At 49.2% G+C, this 19,549-nt stretch overlaps 1 protein-coding gene across 7 annotated transcripts in view; it reads right to left on the reverse strand.

Moving 5' to 3' along the window:
- Nucleotides 1-19,549, reverse strand: part of iqsec1a (IQ motif and Sec7 domain ArfGEF 1a) — a 91,782-nt gene that overhangs the window by 26,052 nt on the left and 46,181 nt on the right. Inside the window, exon 1 of one of the 7 annotated variants that reach the window (XM_076026952.1) lies at nucleotides 17,717-18,461. The exons of 5 other annotated variants lie outside the window; for them this stretch is intronic. In XM_076026952.1, coding sequence (XP_075883067.1) covers nucleotides 17,717-17,793 — 77 coding nt within the window. In that variant the 5' untranslated portion in view covers nucleotides 17,794-18,461. Of the gene's footprint in view, nucleotides 1-14,841; nucleotides 15,332-17,716; nucleotides 18,462-19,549 lie in introns of those variants that run through there. One more of the 7 variants, XM_076026954.1, reaches the window with a different exon arrangement.

The following is a 19,549-nucleotide window of genomic DNA, read 5'->3' on the forward strand; positions in this document are numbered from 1 at the left end:
GTCCAAGCCCTTCTTTTCTTTCTTTTTTCCCTTTTTTTATGCGTTCAGAGGTCTCTCAGAGAGACAGTGCCACCCGCTGTTTAGAAAGTTAACTACACGGCCCCTCAAACATTAACCTTCAGGCTGGGGGTTAGTCATGTGGCGGTGAGGTCATCCGGGACAAGTGTGCTCAGTTGTGTTTGTCATGGGTCGGATAGGCGGCTGTACAAAAGGAAAAACTGTGCGATCACAATTCAGCTTCCTTTGTTCAGCTTTAACATTAAAAAATAAAGGGAAGAAACAACCCAGCAAATCCAACTTAAGTCCAGTTTTTTGTCATTTATTTGCGGGAGGAATTTGTCACGGTACAATATTCACTGATGGAATGTTGATAACAGAAGCGTCCGAATCAAGTTATTTCCTACTATTAAAAGGAACTTTGTATGTTTTTTTTTCCCTGCTTATCAGACAAAAAACAAATTCTGGTTTGTGCTTGACATCATATTCTAATTGTTTAACGGCCGTGCTGGTTGTCCACACATATAAATCTCCTCTTCCTCCCTGCCTTCAGAACTTCTCATAACCCTTGATGCTAACCTCGCCTGCTAAAATGTTAGCCTGAATCTTTAATTTACAGGAAAACAAACTGTACAGACAACACCAAGGGCCAATTCATTCATCATTCGGTGGCTCATGCAGGTCCCGTGCAAACTATAGAGGAGGCCATTGAGGCTGTGCTGGGCTCGTTGTGGAACAATGCAAACTTCGAAAATGATAGTGAAAATTATAGTGCATATTGCTCCTTTGGTTGTAAAGTATAGAGGGAACAATCAAGTGTATCAACAGCAAGTGCTTCCATCTGAACAAAATTGAAATCTGGATTTCCTTTAAAGCTCAAGCACCGATAGCAAATACTCAGCTCAATTATAAATGATCACGGCAGCTTACGAGGCCTTTAAGCTTCCTGAGCCAAACGACTCCTCGGCCTAATTGCACCATCGTGGTCAGTTATTCTTCACCGACTCTCGAGTGCCCTCAGCAACGACTCTCTCAGCTCCGCAGAAAGCTGTTGTGCTGATTGAAGATCTGCTGCACAAATCAACATGAACAAAGATCATTACAATAAATAAACAAATAAATAAATCCATCGAGTAACTCAAGCAATCGTCGGCGACCCCACTGAACTGAGTCAACTGACTGCCAGCCTCGCAAACAATTGTAATCATTACGGCCGTAATCAGATTCCATTCATCGCTGCCTGCATGCGCGGGCGACCAGAGGAAGCGGCTTGTGGAAACCTCTTGAGCTGCCGACAGGATTTCATTAGCAGTCGAGCGCGAAACGGTGTTGCCCGGTTGGAGAGCCGACTGTAGTACAAAATACGCCTTTGAATGCGTGAGCGGACCAACGTGCGCGTGCACTCCTCAATGAGTGATTCAGCGGGAGGAGAGGCATCGCGCCCTCTCGTCTGCTCCGCGGGAGCCCCGGCCTCCTACGCCACACGCTAACGCCGAGTGGGGATTAACGCCGAGGGGAAGCCGACCGCGGCTGGAGAATCAACTCCACCACGTTCCTCCTCCTCCTCTTCCTCCTCCTCCTCCTCCTCCTCCTCCTCCTCCGCCTTGATGCAACATCTGTTCACCGCCGCCGGCCGCCTCGTCGGACCGCCGCTTTAGACACTGACGATGCTCGAGCCAGCCTGCAGCCAGGACTCCGGCCTCTCTTTGCTCTGCCTGGGCAAAGCCAAATTTGCCTCGTGTGGAATCCAGAGCCTGCGGCAGACACACTGCAGCCTATTGAGCCCGGGCGAGCACCTCCAGACGCAGGCCATTGTTTGTGTTGGCACGGCTCGCCGGGAACAGCCCTGTCTCTGTCTGCTCCCTCACGCCTTTTTTCCCCCTTATTTTTTTTTTTTTACAGTCTTTGGTTTAAATGGAACAGTGTGACTGAACGACAGTGGCTCCCCTGTAGCCGTGACAAGTGTCAATATGCGCTGTCAAAACATTCTGCCTTAATATTTCCTTTTTTTTTTCCTTTGTGGCTTGAATCTTGAAGATTATGTAAAAGACAAGCAGACTTTTTTTTTTTTTTTTTTTTGCATCTTGAAGACATTTAGCCCCCCCCATCTGAAAAGGCCTCTTCAGTTCTGAAAAGATTGAATGCCTTTAATTTAATCTCCAAGTCTTCGATGACCCGGATGACTGAGAACCTCCGCGGGCAATCGAGTGCAAAATGTATTTCATTTTTATGGCGCTCATTACGCTGACAAGGGATGGAGTCATTCAGGAAACATTACACTATTTTAAGGAAAAGCCTCCACAGCTGGGAAACTGGATGCAGATGTGGGTAAGTGACGGCAGCGGGGAGCTTGACAGGCTGCTCGGGGATTACGAGCTCTGAGCCAAATCATTTATTTGAAAATGTGAGTAAAGGTCGCGTGTAAGACGAGCCCTTAGAAATACACCTCCGAGTTGACGGTCGTCCTTGTGGGGTTTCAGGTTTGATAAACCTTAGCAAATTAGTGTGACACTGTGTTGTTTTCCGTCTTCAGAACTGCTAGTTGCAAAATCCCGTTTCTGACTCACGCTCTGCCCCCTGCTGGTCGGATATGAGACCTAATATCCGACCAGACCTAATAACGATATCCTTCCCTATAGGTATGTAGGTGCTGGGCAGCCAACTGCATTCCAACACAGCCAATAAGAGCTTATCAGTCGCTGCTAAGCTGTTTCTGATATCCTGTGCAAAAGGAAAGTGAAAGCACTTTTTTTGCCTGTTAAAGAACTCTGCACCCAAACAGAAATATTAAACCATCACAGAGCATGTGAAAGGATCACGTTACACGCGATTAGAATGCATCCCGGTCTCAAATGAAAACTTCATGACTCGTAATTAAAAATTAATTGAAAGTCACGGCTGAAAGAGCCCCGGCAATAAAAAGCCAACGTTTCTCCTTTGTCTCTTGTGTTGGTCCTCATTAGAGTCGTGCCGGGGTCTAAGGAGGCTGAGAACGAGCCGTCGGCAGCCTTTAGAAATAAGATGTTACGACCGAACAGTCTGTAAACCCGTTTTCTTTTCTTTTCTTTCTCTTTTTTTTGCAACAAAGGGGACGAGGAGGAACCAATCAATCGCGGGACAAAAGCGCAAAGACGGAGCGAGTCATCCTCACCCTGCATCCCTGTACCTCAGGAATGCGGGAGCGCCGCCGAGGAACCCTTTTGTGCTGGGAAATGGATTCATGTTGACATATTCCGGAGCAAGATATCCTGAGCGAGCGAGTTCCATTCATACCAGGCCGTTTCCACGAGACCTGGCAAGTGCAAGTCAGCAGATCTTGTGTTCCAACACGTGGCCCATTCAGGGAGGCCGTGTGGGAGGTCAGCAGGGGCTCGAAAGCGGAGCGATAAGGAAACTCCTGAGAACAAGCAGCCTCGGATTGGAGATAAACAGGCAGGGAGCCTGGTTAATTCGCCTCTTTCACTGCGCCAACGCTCTCCAAAACGTCTGCAAGACACCGTGAGGGAAACATTCTGAAGAGAGCTGGTGCAGAGGTGTGAAAGTCGATAATGTCGCAAGTCCTGCTGCGGCCGTCGGGGGGGAAAGAAGCAGCCGACCAGGTCATCCTTCAACATTAATGCCGAGCGGGCCATGCACAACGGCGGAGATCAAAGAGGGATCGGGATGGGTGCGGGGAGGGGGGCAAAAAAAAGAAAAAAAAGGAGACAAATTGTGGTCATTACAGGAGGACGGCTTCAAATGGAGGGTAAATCTGTCCGCCACCTCCACAACATCCGTGGAGATTTGGCGTTGGCTCCATAAAACACTTTTATTGGCTGAGAGCAGCGACCGGGTCTCCGCAAGCTGCAGGGCACATTGATCTGAAGCCTCCTCAATTACTTATCAAAGCCCCCCCCACCCCCCCGACGCACTGCCTCTCTGAAACCTGCAGGGCGAACAGCTGAGCCTTCACGTTGCAGGTCATAAGGAAATCGATACGGAGTAAAAAACAAAACAGAAAGAGAGAAAATGGAAGATTGAAAATATGGAAACATGTCTGCTTTTGGGGTTTTTGTCTTAAACTACACATACTGGAGCTCTGACTGATAGAGGACGGACTCTTTTCTTCTGTTTCGTACTGGGAATAAACAGCCTCTGATCTCCACGCCGCAATGGAGGTCGTGTCAGAATGTTTTTCCCACAGCCGAAACAGCCATTATCTGCCCGCCGAGGCTGAAGTCAGCGCATGAGAATGTTTTCTCTTCTGGTGGAGACTATTTATGTAAGATTCCCTTACAGAAAAGTAAAAGTTTATATAGTGGGAGCTTGTCTTGGATGCGCGTCAGGCAGAATTTCCTCTGTGGAGAGAGGAAAATATAGTTGATAGTTGACTAAAGACTTTTTTTTAATATGTGGTTAACCTCAGATTATTAGGTCGGGAAAGACAACTTTAAAAGATGGGGGAACCAGCTGTGGAGAAAATAACATTTGGATAATAATGGCTGGGCTGAAGTCAATTTGAAAGGTTATATGAAAAACAGAACAGCAGAGAATAGATATGATGTGTCATTGTCTATCTTTTGCCTACATTTGGAGAGAACCAGGTACTTGATGGTGAGGACTGAAGTGGCATTTAGATTCCCCTTTCTACTGGCCAGTATTTAAATGTTGAACAAGTAAGGCGGTGCTGAGGTACTGAGGCAGCAGAATCATTTCACAAAATTATTTTTGACTTAGTAAGATATTTTATAGCAAGAGGGATTGTTTTTTTTAAGATGTTTTCCCATGTTTCATCTTTCCAACTTGGAAAAAAAAACGTCTTTCCATTTTGTTGTCCTAAAATCTCTATGACTTGTTAAAAACATATAAATATATGTCTATGTTATTTTAAAATCAATTAAAGCACTCATATTTGAATCAGAATTTTTACTTCTCTTTTACTTCTTGGAATTTCTCCAAAAATAAAGACATTTTTGGATAGTGGAAAACACCCCACACTGTAAAGCTGATGAGCTGCCATTTCACACCCAGTAGCATTTTGAACAAATTTCAATATAAAGTTGTGCTTCCTAAAAAAAAAAAAAAAAGTAACTCTCTGGGCATATTTTATCCTTTCTTCTGTATCCCAGCCTCGATTTATCACCCGGTTAAAACCTTTTTCCCGTGTCACTTCCTGGTAGGGCCATAAGAGTCTGTCCGCACCAACAGCTGCCTGTTAAAGAGCTGTGGGAGCGCAGCAGCTCAATAAAGTTCCGGGCAGTAAAACTGTGAGTCGAAATATGATAAAAAGCTCTGCAGTGCTGAGGGGGAGGAAAACTGCAGCGTTGGCTAATAATTAGCTATTGGCTCAATACCCCCGTTGAGCACATCACAATTGCATAGGAGGCTGGATTACTGGTGCGCCGGAGGAGCATTTGTCCCATCGCTTCAAGTCAGAAGTGATATTCCTTCAAACCAATGGTCAGACCTGAATAGTCCACAGCCCACAGTTCACCTTGAGGATGCTGAGTCTGAGCAGGTTGTTATGCCTTCCCACCAGTTAACATTCCACGTTTGCATCAGCACGCTACTACAGAGACGGTTGAGGTGGTGACGATGGTGAGTCAGCAACCTGCTAACACCCAGAGACCGTGCCTGACATCAGCCCGAGCTACTTTTCCCTCTCGTGTAAACAAGTCACGTGGCTCGCGCAAAGAGCTGAGCGAGCGTTAATGCAGAGAGTGGAGGAAGTGTGTGTGTGTGAGAGAGAGAGAGAGAGACGGAGAGAGAGAGAGAGAGAGAGAGAGAGAGAGAGAGAGGGCGAGAGTGGCCGGATCAGCCTCTTGTCTAATGCACTTCCAGGTGAGCACTGGCGGCGCACAAAGTCAAGTTCTGTTGGGAAGTGATTTCAAGTGGCTGGTCATAGATGGATGACACTGGAAAACAACGCCCGTTTATCTTTATCGCCAAATGTGGATTTCGAGATGGCGACCGACTTCCAGGGTCTCAATAACCCCACAGCTTTTATGATCGTCCTGCTTTTATTTTTCCAGCACCTGGACGACGGAACTCGGCCACATCACGCACACAACACACAAGGCAACAACGACCGGGCATGTGACTTGACGGAGTGTAAACACAGAGGGTGGTGGTGGTGGTGGTGGTCGGGGGCATGATGGGAGATGACACAAATGGTCATGTGATGGGGGGCTTGGGGGGTGATGCACACGTGAGAGAGAGAGAGAGAGAGAGAGAGAGAGAGAGAGAGAGACGGAGAGAGAGTGAATGAGAGAGAGAGAGAGAGAGGGAGAGAGAGACGGAGAGAGAGTGAATGAGAGAGAGAGAGAGAGAGAGAGAGAGAGAGAGAGAGAGAGAGAGAGGATGCATGCAAGCGCCGGGTCCAGTGCAGCCCGCTGCACTTGGCCACGCCATTAGTGACGTCCAGCACGGCACAGTGGGAAGGTGTGATTGTGTGTGTGTGTGTGTGTGTGTGGGGTTGGTTGTGGTGGTGAGGGTCTCACACACGCCCTAATGAGGCCCTGGCCAAGCCGTCCACTCTGTTGATGGCTCTAATGAGACAACAGATTCCCTTTCTCTCGACTCTATTGGAACAATCGGGCGTAAACAAATCATCATCATCATCGGCTCCCCGATGAGGTTTTGCTGAAAAGATGTCCGCCGGGTGCTCGACATTAGCAGGACAATTAACAGGAATGTGAGCCGGGGCGGCTCTGGGGACGAGGACTGTCGGGGAGGAGTGAGCGCACAGCACTGGAACAAAGAAAAGCTATTTTGTTTTTGTTAACCCGACACTTATCGATATTTTGTCCGAGTTCGCAATCTCATTATGTACTGGGATTGCAGCGGCAGTCCGACACGAGCCGACCAGAAATAGGAGAGCAGGAAGTATCGGAAGACTGAACTGCACGACAGAAGACGCTGTGACAAGCTGCGTTTCCATGACCCCTAGAATTGCGCAAAAAAACCTAAATATCGCAATAAAAAAACGGTAATAGAAACAGCTAAACTTTGAAAAACCTCTCAAATATGACTAAAAGGTTTTGACGCCGCCCACGAGGTGGTTTTTCAAACTTATAGATATGGAGGTATATCGCAAAAGTGTCACGGAAACACTCCCCTCCCCCCCCCGCATTTACGCGTCAGCGGACGTGACGTACAGGGTCACATGACCAGTTCACTTCATCGGAAAATGCCGCGTTGTGTTTGGACGCAGGAGGGAACGGAATATTTTTTACAAGTAATCAAAGAGAAAAACATATGAAACGTTCTTGACAGCAAACAAACGTAAACAAACAAAAGCAAATGTAATTCTCGTAAAATCTCGCGGGGCGAGACATAAAGTGTTCATACCAGTATAACAGTTTGACAATGAAAAGGCCTCGGGCTAAATATTTGTACGTGAGGCTTTGCCTGTCGAGCCAACACTGCAGGATGGTTGCTAAGAATAGCAGGCACTTGTTTGCTCTCTAGTTTGACTTGTGTTTGCATATTTAAAAGAACAACAACAAAGAATTGGTTATTGTGTGAAAAGCCTAAAGGCACATTCACACCGACGCATGGAAGACGCAAACTATTCCTCTCATTTGGCCCAACGCTGAAGCAAAGTGCGGCATCAGACCTTCCTTTAAGTGAAAAAAACCCCACAATCAGTCACCTAATTCTATACAAATGGCGTGCGCACTCATGTGAACATTGATGATTACTAGAAGAACCTGGAGCTGCAACTGAATTTACCGTACTAGTAGCAGCAACGACCTACAATTGTGTCTGGAGGAACGTCGGAGGGCTGAACGCTTATGAACATTAATACAAACAGCAGAAAAACACGCAAACGTGAACATTTGTAGTTTGGAAAAGATGATCGTCACACACACACACACACACACACACACACACACACACTTAAAGCAGAGTTCACTTACATCCACACACCTGTCTTCCAGCTCCCCCCGCAGGGTAACAAAAAAAAAAAAAAAAAAAAAAAAACAACAACCAAAAAACAGGTCCGTCTCCTGAGGACAGACTGCAGCGGCTCTCCACAGGGTGGGCAAGCTGACGGACGTGGGAACCTCAGTCGCTCCGATTCGCTCTGCGCTAATCAGCAGAGCCGCCCCCCCCCCCCCAGAAAAACTGTCACCGGGAAGAGCTCTCCTCGCTCGCACTGGCCGTCCCTCCTCCCCCTCCTCCGCCTCCTCCCTGCGCCGTCAGCTGCCTCGCTCCCCCCTCACTCCCCAAATATGCCCCCTCTCCCCACCACTCTCTCACACACACACACACACACACACACACACACACACACACACACACACACACACACACACACACACACACACACACACACACAGTCTGCGGCCATTTATTCAGCTGCCTGCTTGATGTCGGAGCTCCAGTGTGAAGCCTGCGTGCTAAAGCGCTACAAGGTCAACCATTGTCTATTTTTTTCCCCTCCAACTCTCCTCTCCTCTCCTCTCCTCTGCTCCCTTCATTGCCTCCCTCCCTTCATCCCTCCTTCCTCCGGACACATGGCGACGCTGAAAGCGAAATGTGAGCTCTCAGGCAGAACATTCACGACCTCAGACGGGGAGCAGCGTCGCGGTTCAAAGGGTTGTCGAGGTCACGTTTCCGTACAATCGCGTTGGGAAATGCCAGAACATGTTTCTGCAATGGCGCCGCTAATCCTCGCATGCCGCGACGCACAAATCCTCATTTTTCACATCGATCCCCAGAGGAGCAGCCTGGCCGTCTGGGAAACAATAAAAGTCTCCAGAAAACAGCATACAGTATTTAGCCCTCTGTTTCCAGCCAGCACTTTCATTTTTCCCCTTTCTGCTGAGGCTGAATCTTTGTTGTGCATTCCACATGCTTGGAAGTGGAATCAAAAAACAAAACGCCCAGAACCGCCGTGCCGAGGCTGTCGTCATCAATCTGGGAGATCCGTCCGTGCCCTCTGTGACATCACAGTGGGACACATTTGAGGACTTTGCATTTAAACGCACGTCCTGAGGAGGACAGGCCTGCAAAAGAGAAGCTTATCTCATTGAGGTTATTGCATGCTCGAGTACATTTTTGCTGGAAAACCCTGGAGAGTGAGTTCTGCGTCATAACGGCGTCGCCGCCTCTTTTCTGGAACGCGTGTGTAAAAACAGGAGCTGGAACAGGAAACTCCACTGTCCAGAAATGTTAAGAAAACGGATTTCTTACTTGCTCGCGTGTCCAGCTTGGCGCGTCTCATTCTGTCCAGTGAACCACAACTGATAATAACTGGCCAACACTCAGTAAAACAAAGACAGTTTTTAAAAATATGGCTTTCAGTGATAAAAATAAATAAATAAAATAAAATAAAGCTGCAACCAGATTGTTTCCATTGTCATTTTTTTTTTTACAACATAATCTATGGTGACATCTTTCTGACTAATAGAATTATAATTGTCATTAATATTATTCATATATTATTTTTATAACAGCTTAGCAGCAGATCTATGTTTTTCTGGGATAGCAGCCAGTGAAGCTCGGGAGCTGCAGCAGCATCTGTGGGGCTCATAAAGCAAGAGCCCTCCACTGCCTCCATCTGCCTCCTCTCCTCTCCACTCACTGCTGACTTACAGCTCAATAGTACATGAATAGAACCGCTCCCTTATTTCACTAATATTGTTTACTTGCTCAGCCTGCTGCTCTTTGCTTGCTGAAAACACCCCCAAAAAACAATGGCCACATCAACTGACACTGCAAGCCAGAAACTGAGGCAGCAGTGGTGCGGTCTCCAAAAAATATCTGAAAGGGATTTAACGGGGGGTGGGGGTGGGGGGGGGAGGTCACCAGACGACCGGTTTTTAATGTGGTCACAGGAGGTTTGCCACAACCTGCAGACTGACCTCAGTCCTGAGGCCCCTCCACCAACAGATGGTGCTAGTGCACAGCCAATGCTGCGCCCGCCTGGCGACGGCAGTTCTCGGAGGATATCGGAGGGATCAAAAAGACTCCCACTCGCCCTCATCAAAGCAAGTTGGGCGCAAAGTAGAGCAGCGGCGGGGAGGGTTGCGGTTTAAAAAAGAAAAAAAAGAAGAAGAAGAAGAAAAAAAAAGGGGGGGACAAAATGTGCGCGGAGGAAGACCTGCGGAGGAACTCTGGTTCCCCCCCGGGAGCTCATTTAGTCCGAGCACGGACGTGTCTGGGCGTGGATGAGGAGACGGGTCGGATCTCCAGGATCAACCTGTCAGAAACGACGCAGTGCGAAGACGATTATTCTTTTTTATTTTGAAAGGATCACACCCACGTTTCTGAGAGGAAAAAAAAAAAAATGCAAAATTGAAAAAAGAAAGAAAATCTTAATCATTAGTCCGACTCATTCAGCAGCTGAGCACAATGCGTATGAATGAAGGAAGGGTGAGCGACACCATTGTGAATGGAAGGTAAGTCGCCCGGCGCCTCGTGGATCTGGAAGCCCCTGCTTTGTCACAATCGCATGTAGGTGCGCACACGTCTCCGGGGCCGGTTGTCAAGGCAACAGCCGGCGCCTGCCTGCAGAAATAAAAAAGAACCAAGTCGCCGTATGCATGTAAGCGTTAAAAAAGATATTGGCTCGGGCAAAAATAAATAAATAAATAAATAAATAATAAAAAAAAAAAAAGAGAGTCCAGCGTTTGCACACAGCTCAAAGCAATTAGCACAGTCGGGGGTAAACATTTAACATTAATGACTGTTTACCAGCCGCAGTCCCAGCCCACCGCCCACCGCCCCCACCCTCCACTGACAGCAGGGACACGTGCTCGTCGGAGTCGACCATCATTTCGTAGGAAAATATTAAATTACACATTCAATCGTCTTCAATGACACATAAAGCGCCGCCCGCCTCCCGAGGACGATCCTGCAGAACGACGCTCCACCCGCCTCGTATTTCACCCGTTTATTCACAGAATAATTGCAGGCTTTCGGGATGAACCCCCCCCCCCCTAAGAGGACCCGCTAAGGTTTATGGAGCTAATGTGCTCCGGTGCCATCAATAACCGCGCCCCCCTTCCCGGCCCTCTGCCCCCGCATCTCGTGCAACCTCATCACCTCCCCTACTCGCACCGTTCCTGACACGAATCGAAACGCACGCTGGCTAATGAGGCCAGTGGCACAGATGTGGTTCTATGGCTGTAAAATCGGCAGTTGTGTGTGCTTGCGAATTCCTGACCAATACGCTGACGGTGGCGCAGCACATCTGCACCTGTTCGCTGAGGAGAACCCTGTAAACTGAAGACCGGTTACGGACATAACACCGGTGTTGTATCGCGCTCCAGTTGTTTTATATTAAAAGGTTCACCGGAAATGAACAAGCTGAAAAGACTAATATCGCCCCCTAGCGTTGGGGAGGAGGACACATTCCCGTCGATCATTTGATTTTCAGCTGCATGTAAACTGGGACAAGGTTAGGCTAGAAAACTGAATATTGAGCAAAGACAAATTTCATTTATTGACAGCTCATGGATCCATTCAGAGATTAAGGACGGAAAGAAATGGAGGAGCAGCTGTGTTGTTTGTGTTTGTTTATTTGTACTGGTGTGAATGGATGTACTAAGGGTGTGTTGTAACGTGACGTATGTTGTACTGTGATGTGAATTTGTAATGTCTGTCAAGTTCATCTTGTAAAACTGAAAGTATGTCGACCCCAGGAAGAGCAGCCGCTGCTTCGCAAAGGCTAATGGGGTTCGGGAATAAACATAAACTGTGACTGGGAAGAGTCGGTGGATTAGCGGCAGCAGCGGCGGGGGTTCTGCTCGCTCACAGCTGATCACCGGCACCACCGGCTCCAGTTCCCATTCACAGAAACGACTGAGAGCGAGAGGAGATGTGACCAACATGGGCAACGACCTTCACGTTTTTACCCTAAATCGCTAAAATCGGGGCGGCACATGAATCAGCCACGACGTGTTTTGCAAGCCGCCCTCCGCCCCCCCCCCCAGGGCCGATTATGGACACAGATGTATTTACATGCGCCCCAAGCGGCGTGGGGTCGACGGATGCGCACGTGCCTCCGTGCACGTCCAGGGCTGAGCAGAGGGCTCCGGGAGCGCAGAGCGTGCACGGAGGGAGCTGCAGTGCAGCAGCATGAGCTCATCGTTCGCCTCCTCTCCTTTCCTCTGCTCTCCTCTCCCCCTCCCCCTCCCGCCTCAGCTTCAGCTTCAACCCCCCCCCCCCAACCCCCCAACTCTCAACCATTACATAAGTTAATGCAGCACACACCCTCATTATTCTCCCGGCGAGCGCTGCGAGGAGAAGCGAAGCAATATGTCATCGGAAAGTCGGAGGATGGGGGGGGGGGAGGAAGAGCATGTGTTTCTCTCTCCCGCTCTTCGTCATCAGTCTGCGAGACTGATGACGAAGAGCAGAACAAATGGGATCTCGCTGATATCAGGTGTAACGGCAGATACGACCGCACCCGTCCTCCCCCACCAGAGCCGCCTTCCCGCTCCTTCGGCAGGGGAGGTGCGGCCTTTCCGAACCGTTGCAGTAAAAAAAAAAAAACTTGCCGCTGCTTGATTAGCATTTAAGCATCTCAAACGCGCAGGACGTGCATTCTGGAGGCAGCGCTTCCCCATGCAAAATCAAAATTCAACAAAATGTCCTGAAAGCAAACACAGCAATAAAGTCACACACACGCACACATAACTTTACTTCAATAAGGAGGGAAGGAATAAAAAAAATCCTCCCACACACTGCTGATGTCCCTCTGGGTGAAACACAATCTTGAATTATTCATTAGCTTGGACACTGCCTGCAACTAAAGCGCAGATCAAAAAAAAAAACAAAAAAAAAACAGAACGAAAACGAAAAAAAAGTGCTTTTAGATGTCGACTCAACCAAAACACACATGGGGTATCAGGAGAGGGAAAAAAACATCCTTAATGATGCTCCCTGCTGAGTGTGCGTGTGTGCAGCCAGGCGACTCTGTAACTCTGTGACACAGATAATAGCAGAAAAAAAAAAATCTGTTTTCCACTGGACTTGACTGAGTGCAAAAAACAAACAAACAAACATACAAAAAAAAAGGCGAGTAGAAAGATGCTGACTCAACACTCAGAGCCTCCGTCCAGGCCTGCCGGAGGGGGGAACATCAGTTTAAAGTTTGATGAATGTGCAAACCAGCTGACTGGCTGACTCCTCTCTCAGGCTGAAACAGCAGCAGCCTGTTCACGTCTTCATCACGCTCTTCTGTTTTTTTTGTTTTTTTTTTGTCTTTCCCCCGACCACAAATACAGCCGCCGTCCCAGACACGTCTTAACTTTTCCACCCCGACAGTATCTCTTTTTTTTTTTTAACTCACCACAGTGGAACTGCAAGCTCGCATTGGCAGGTTGCTGTTTTTCCATTACAAGAGGTTCCTCTCTGGCCCCCTCCAAAAAAAGACCTGGCTTGTCATAAAGCCAGCGTACCAAAGCAAGGGAGCAAAAAAAAAAAAAAAAAAAAAAGCCTCAGCGTGTCTTGCTTGTGTTTACACGACTAAGGCCAAGCGGCGGCGGGTAGCGGGTTGCTCGCCGGCGCTAGCGGGTCCGGCTCGGCGCCGGCGCCAGTCTGGATTCGCACTATGGGGACCGTAACAGACGACGCGCTAGCGATCCAGACGCAATGAATAAGACATGACGCTGCTGTCGTGTTCCCTGACACGGAACCAGAGATCGGGTGTTTCCCCGGTGCCTAGAGCATCGCTGCGTCGCTGCGGCGCCCCCTGGTTCAGACAAGAGTTAAACTTGAGCGTCTTGAGAATGATCCCAAGCGACGGCGGCGGCACCACCTTTCGCATCCACTGGCTCAAACGGAAGCAAGAAAGCGGTTGTAAAGCAGACAGAACACCATCTGCTGTTCTGCCAGCGCCGACGGCTTCTAAAGCCGCAAAAGAAGGTTTTACCCATTGGCAGACCTTTTTTTTTTCTTCTCATCTCCCCAAAGAAGAAGATACTGTGCAGGCGAACCAGCCCACACCAATTATTTACTTGCATAACTAAAGAAAATCTGCTGGCCCACTGTGCAGTTAAGCAGCCTTTGCTTTCGTCAGAATACTGTTTGTTTTTATTAAGACTCCACATTGGTATTGGCATTGCAGCCCGTTTAATGTTTATATAAAATAAAAGCATGTCAGAAATAAGTCATGTTTGGGTGGCGACTGCATGGATAAAAAGCAAAAGTGAAAAAGCTAAAAGAGTGATAAATAAAAAGCAAAACCAAAAGGAAACATTGAGAAAGAAAGTGAACATTTGAAATGCTCGCATCACACAAGTCTGAGCTTCAAGCAGTCAACACTGCATGAGTTGTGGAAATACAGTTTTACGCTGCCTGAAGGGAATCTTGTTATAATAAGAAGCTACAATAATGATTGTTCGCATAAGAAGAGAAGAAAGGGGGGGAGGGGGGGGGGGAACTCGTCACTGCCAAACACAATGAAATGAAAATCTCTCTGTCTACGTTGTTTCGGAGATAAACGCTGAATGCTGCGTGTCAGAGGACGTTCCTTCACTTTTCTTCGGCGTAGGACAAGGTTGAGTCATAAGGAGGCTTTAGAGGGGATGAAAAAAGAATTGAGAGATTATTCTAGAGTCTGTTATCGAAGCGTGTCCTTGATAAAGCAGACGGAGAGGACCAGAAAGACCTTGTCGGTGTCTTTCTCTGCCTCTCCGCTTCTCCGCTTGCCCTTCTCAGCCTCGGCTGCGCCAGTGATAATATATTTCCGCGGTTGCGGGGAGGAAACCGCCGGGCTCGAGCATATAGGCAGGAATGTTATTCGATCGGCGGGACCTCAGAGTATCTGCGCAGACTGCTGCGGTCAGCCGGGAGGACGACCAGCACTTTACGCTGGTCCGAGCAGCTCGCCGCCATATGGTCTCCTACCTTATAGTTCGGCTTGAGATGCAGTACCTCCACATCTTGTCCCGTACGGGGGTGACATCACCGGGGGGGCGTCACACGTGCCGGAAAAGAGAGCACATGGTGCCGAGAGGAAATCTAAGCAAAAAGTTGTTTAAGAAAAAAACAAAACAAAAAAAACCCAAAAAACCAAAATTGCATTAGCTTCCCTACCTCCTCCAACCCCCCCGCTGCCTAGGACAGCCACGAAAAGTACAGTCTGTGCTTCCTCCAATCCCGACCACAAATTACACCCCACATCCTTCACTTTCCTTCCAAAAGCCGGCGGAGAGACACATACTTCTGCCTGCTGAAGCTACTCCTTTGGATTTGGAGGTGCCTCCCAGCCCGAGTTTATGGTGAGCTCAGAGTTGCTCCCCGAACATCGCAGCCTCTTGACCAAGTAAGGTAAAGGCCCCTCGTACGTATAGCAGGCAAAAAAAAAAATCATCCCTCTTCTTAACAAAGGCTCTCCACCCACAATGACCAAAACAACAGTGCTCTGTCTCCTCGGAGCAGACAGCCCTTCCTTTTTGTTCTGTCCCATCTAAAACTCATCGGGGTTGGTTGTGGGCAGGGCCTGCGTTGTGTGTTTCATGTGTACATGTGTTGATGTGGACGTGACTGGAGAAGGAGGGCGAGAGAGAGGGAATCGGAGCGATAGGGAGAGAGTTCAGCGGCTGTGTCTGTGTGTCTGTATGTGGTAATACACGGGCCAGTGTCCAACAATCACACTGCTCTCAATGGGACAGGCTTTGCGGGAGGGAGGGTGAGCCCCGGTTCAGCAGCTGGGAGAGGCTGTTTTGAGTTACTGCTCTGACCCCGCTTTAAACAGCGCAGCCCCTGCCCTTGGACACAGCGTGAATAGGTTATACTGCCTGCTGCAATGAGTTACGCCCAATGACAAGGATATTTCCACTGACCATGATGAGCCACATAATAAGTAATGCACAGCGGAAAAAAATAAATAATCGACAATCCAAGTAAATCCAAAGTCATCTTCTACAAAGAAGCCAAGAAGCAGCTGCTGCTATGGCCGCTGAAAACTCTAGACTCTGCATGACTGCTAGCCGCGCTTGTGCTAACCTTGAAATATAACTCATCCGGCTTGCTAACATTCAACAGAAAGCGTTTTCAAAATGTTCCAAAACTGCGTTGTATTCCATTCACAAGTGGCTTCTCATCTTCTAAAAAGAAGCCAGGAAGCAGCTGCAGCTATGGCCGCTAAAAACCGTGAGACCGCTAGTCTGCTAAACAGATTAGCAGGTACGTAGCAGTAGCGGCTATTTTAATCAGAATTGGAAGTGGCATTTTCACACGAAAAGAAGAATTGGACACATTAAAGCTCACCAAGTGACAGAGAGAAAGCCTCCAGCTGTTACCACCTGGCTGATCTAGTAATGTAAACAAACATTAAATGGCAAACCACAGAGAGAGGATTCAACGAATCACCTCTCAAGTTTTGCCCCACCTCTGCTTTAAATACATGAATATGTGAAATAGATTCAAAACATCTGGAAAACGCTCCACCAGAGGTGTCAGGCTCCAACGTCACACTTCAATTCACAATGCCGCCGGTGAGGACGGCCATGGCACCAAAGGCAGAAGTGTGGTTGCACCTCCCGTATGGGGGTGGATTCCCTGAGGCCTCCATTCAATGAAGGGTTACCAATGATATCAGCGATGCATTATTAATGAATCGTGGGCATACACCATCCTCGCCTTCGGAATACCAATGCTGAAGTCAAACTGTGCTAGACATTAGCATTTGTAAACTGTGCAAGGGAGGAGGAAGGACTCTCTCGAACGCAGACTCGAAGAGTCACTTGACGGAGGACATCTGCATGGGGATCGGCACGAAGCGAGCTAAATATACGACAATTGCAAAAAAAGCGAGTTCCAAATTGTGCTGAATGGGAGCAAAGCAACAATTCAGAGTAACTACAGTCTTTCCAAGCTGAAATTGCAGCTCTGAGTACACGAGGGGAGATTACAGAGCATCACATGGTGGACGGAGGCAAAAATAAAGAGCCCGCCCCTCCCCCCCAGCAAACATTCAAAGTATTCCTTTACTTTGACATATAATGGCCGCTTTTGCGCGGAGTACCTCAATTTGCATGTGGGCTTGGGCCGCGTTTGTACGAAGCGTGCAGCGGGGCGGGGTGGAGGTGGCAGGTGGAGTGGGGGGGGGGTGGGGGGGGGGTGTTGTATCAGGCGGGGAGAGACGTGACAGCTTCATCTCATTTTCCCTCCCCCCCAGCCGCTTCAGAGAAGGCAGAAGGGGGATGGGGCGAGAAAAATGAATTCACGCGGTGGAGTTTGCACCTTTTGTCATATACCTGCGAGCGCTGAAGGCAAACTGCATTAGCAGCGGACGCCTCCGCCGACCCACTCAATAGGCTGCAGTTCACGAAAAGGACGATCCCCGCGTTAGCATGCATCCTCTGAGTGACGGAGCGGGTGATTAAAAGGGGGAAAACTAAATAACAGAAACACGTCACCTATCCATGAAACAGAAGAGAAAAGCTGAGCTGCGGAGCTGCGACCAGGCGGAGGCGCTGCAGTGGGAGATAGGTGAACGTGGGGTGAAGCTCACGGAAAAAAAAAAAAAAAAGGGGGGGGGGGGGCGTATCACTGAACTGAAGGGTTCATTTATCTCGCAGCGGCGCCCCCTGACTGGTGCCCTCTCCCTGTTCACAAAACGCACCGACCGGCTCGATGTTCTGGAGTTCGCCAGCGCAGGCAGCAACACCAACAGGCTGACAGCGCTCCCGTAATTACAACTTCTCCAAAACAGGAGAAATGTGACAGCAGAATGTGACACATTACCACCACCACCCACTTCTACACACACACATACCTCTTATAGAAGTTGTTGTGAGGGTGCAGACACAGCACGTGCCAGTAATCCAGGCAAAAGGCTTTGAACTTCCACATCGTGGCGTCGTCACGCGGTCAACGGGACGGAGGGATCCGGGACCATGGCACCGCGGCGGGGGCCCACGGGGGCAGGAAAACTCTGCTCGCTTCCTCGACCCCTCCACCCCCCACTCTCCGGAGCTTCAGCAGGTCCGTTCTCTGCCGGAGCTCCACTCAATCCTGGAGCCACCACCCCTGGACGACAGCCTGAGTGGTTCTAACCCGCCCAGAACGACCACATCACTCCTGGCTCCCGTCTCTCCGGCCGTCACCACCTTGGAAAAAAACCCATCCGGAAAAACCAACCAACCCTGTCGGATCCGGAATATCACAGTGTGGGATCCGTCTCCGGGAAAAATAACTTTTGGATGCTGGCCTGGCTTGCTGGCTTCGGCTTGGCTCTTATTTAGCTGGTATCCAGGTCAGCCCGCCACTGCTCTGCGCCGGTCCCCAAACACGTTGCGTCACTCCGGGATCCTCTGAGACACCAGGACTTCCAGAGGAGGCTCGGCTCTGCCGCTGCAGGCGCAGGTCCTGGAAGGTAGAGGATTGGGGGCCGACGCCAGGAGGGGAACCGTCGGCGATCGGCCGTCAGTGGCCTTTCGCTGACGTCTGCAGGAACAAACTTTGCAACGAGCGAAGGCTCTCGGATCCTCGCTTCCGCAGCTCCCGTGCCGCCTTCTCCCGATTGATCCCCTCCCGAAGCTTCTTCTTCTCTCCTCCTCCGCCACCGCCGTCCCCCACCTCCTCCCTTTACTCTCCCCTACTCCCTCTGCCTCTTCACAGCTGCTGCCATCCACGCAGGACCTCCCAGAAAATGTGCCGATAGTGGTTGCCGAGCAACACTACGGTACTACTGAAGCTTCGAATGGATTCCGCGCAGAGCGGGGCCCCGTGATTGGTGGTGGTGGTGGTGGGAGGGTTGTCAGCGGGGAGGAGGGGCTGCTACAATGTTGTCTGACCACATGGGTTCACGTAAATTAAAGAAAAAAAACATCTTTATTGCTGCATTAAAGATGTTTTTTTTTTTTTTAGTGCATCTCATGTTTTTTAGTACTGCGCTGGACTTCATAAAAGGGCAAGTTTGCACAAATTCCCTGCATGACTCTGCAGCGAGGCGGAGCCGAGTGAATGGCTCCGAGGTGGGACCATCTGATGAAAACGATGCAACAACCTGGGTGAAAGAAGAGTGTGTCCTCAACAGCAGCCGGTTCAGTCACGTCGCAGCACTTTGCACTGAGGAGGGCTATACCGCCCGACGCATGAAGCGTTGCCTTCTTTCCTTGCCAAAGGCTGGTTCCTCCCCCCCCCCACACACACACACACTCCACTTTCCCGGACAACACAAGAGCAGTGTTGTTCTTTCCCCGCCTGAGACGCGGTGCCTGCCACGCTGCAGTGCCACCCAGCCCCGGCGGTCATGGGAACGGGGTGTGGGAGGGCCTCTCATCAATATTCAATTGATGTCAGAGTCCACACATGCACACACACACAAACACCACAAATCTTTACAAACACACAGAGCGACGTGTGACACAAAGACCCAAATCCGAAAAATAAAAACAAGTGGGCTAATCTTAACATTTGTTGACAAACTTGGGTTTGATTAATACGACCACTCTCGGCTTCTTCTGTTTGTGCAGAGCAGAGATATAGAAAGGAGAGACACACAAGTCCCTGTTTAAAAGCAGGGACCTAACAGAAAAAATTGTTCATCCGGGGCATCATAAACCTACTGTCACACCTCTGACAACACACTGTATAGCATATACTC

Source organism: Nelusetta ayraudi, unplaced genomic scaffold (genome assembly GCF_046127955.1).
Source record: "Nelusetta ayraudi isolate G7.1 ecotype Tasmania unplaced genomic scaffold, CSIRO-AGI_Nayr_v1 ptg000019l, whole genome shotgun sequence".
Taxonomy (NCBI): Eukaryota; Metazoa; Chordata; class Actinopteri; order Tetraodontiformes; family Monacanthidae; genus Nelusetta; species Nelusetta ayraudi.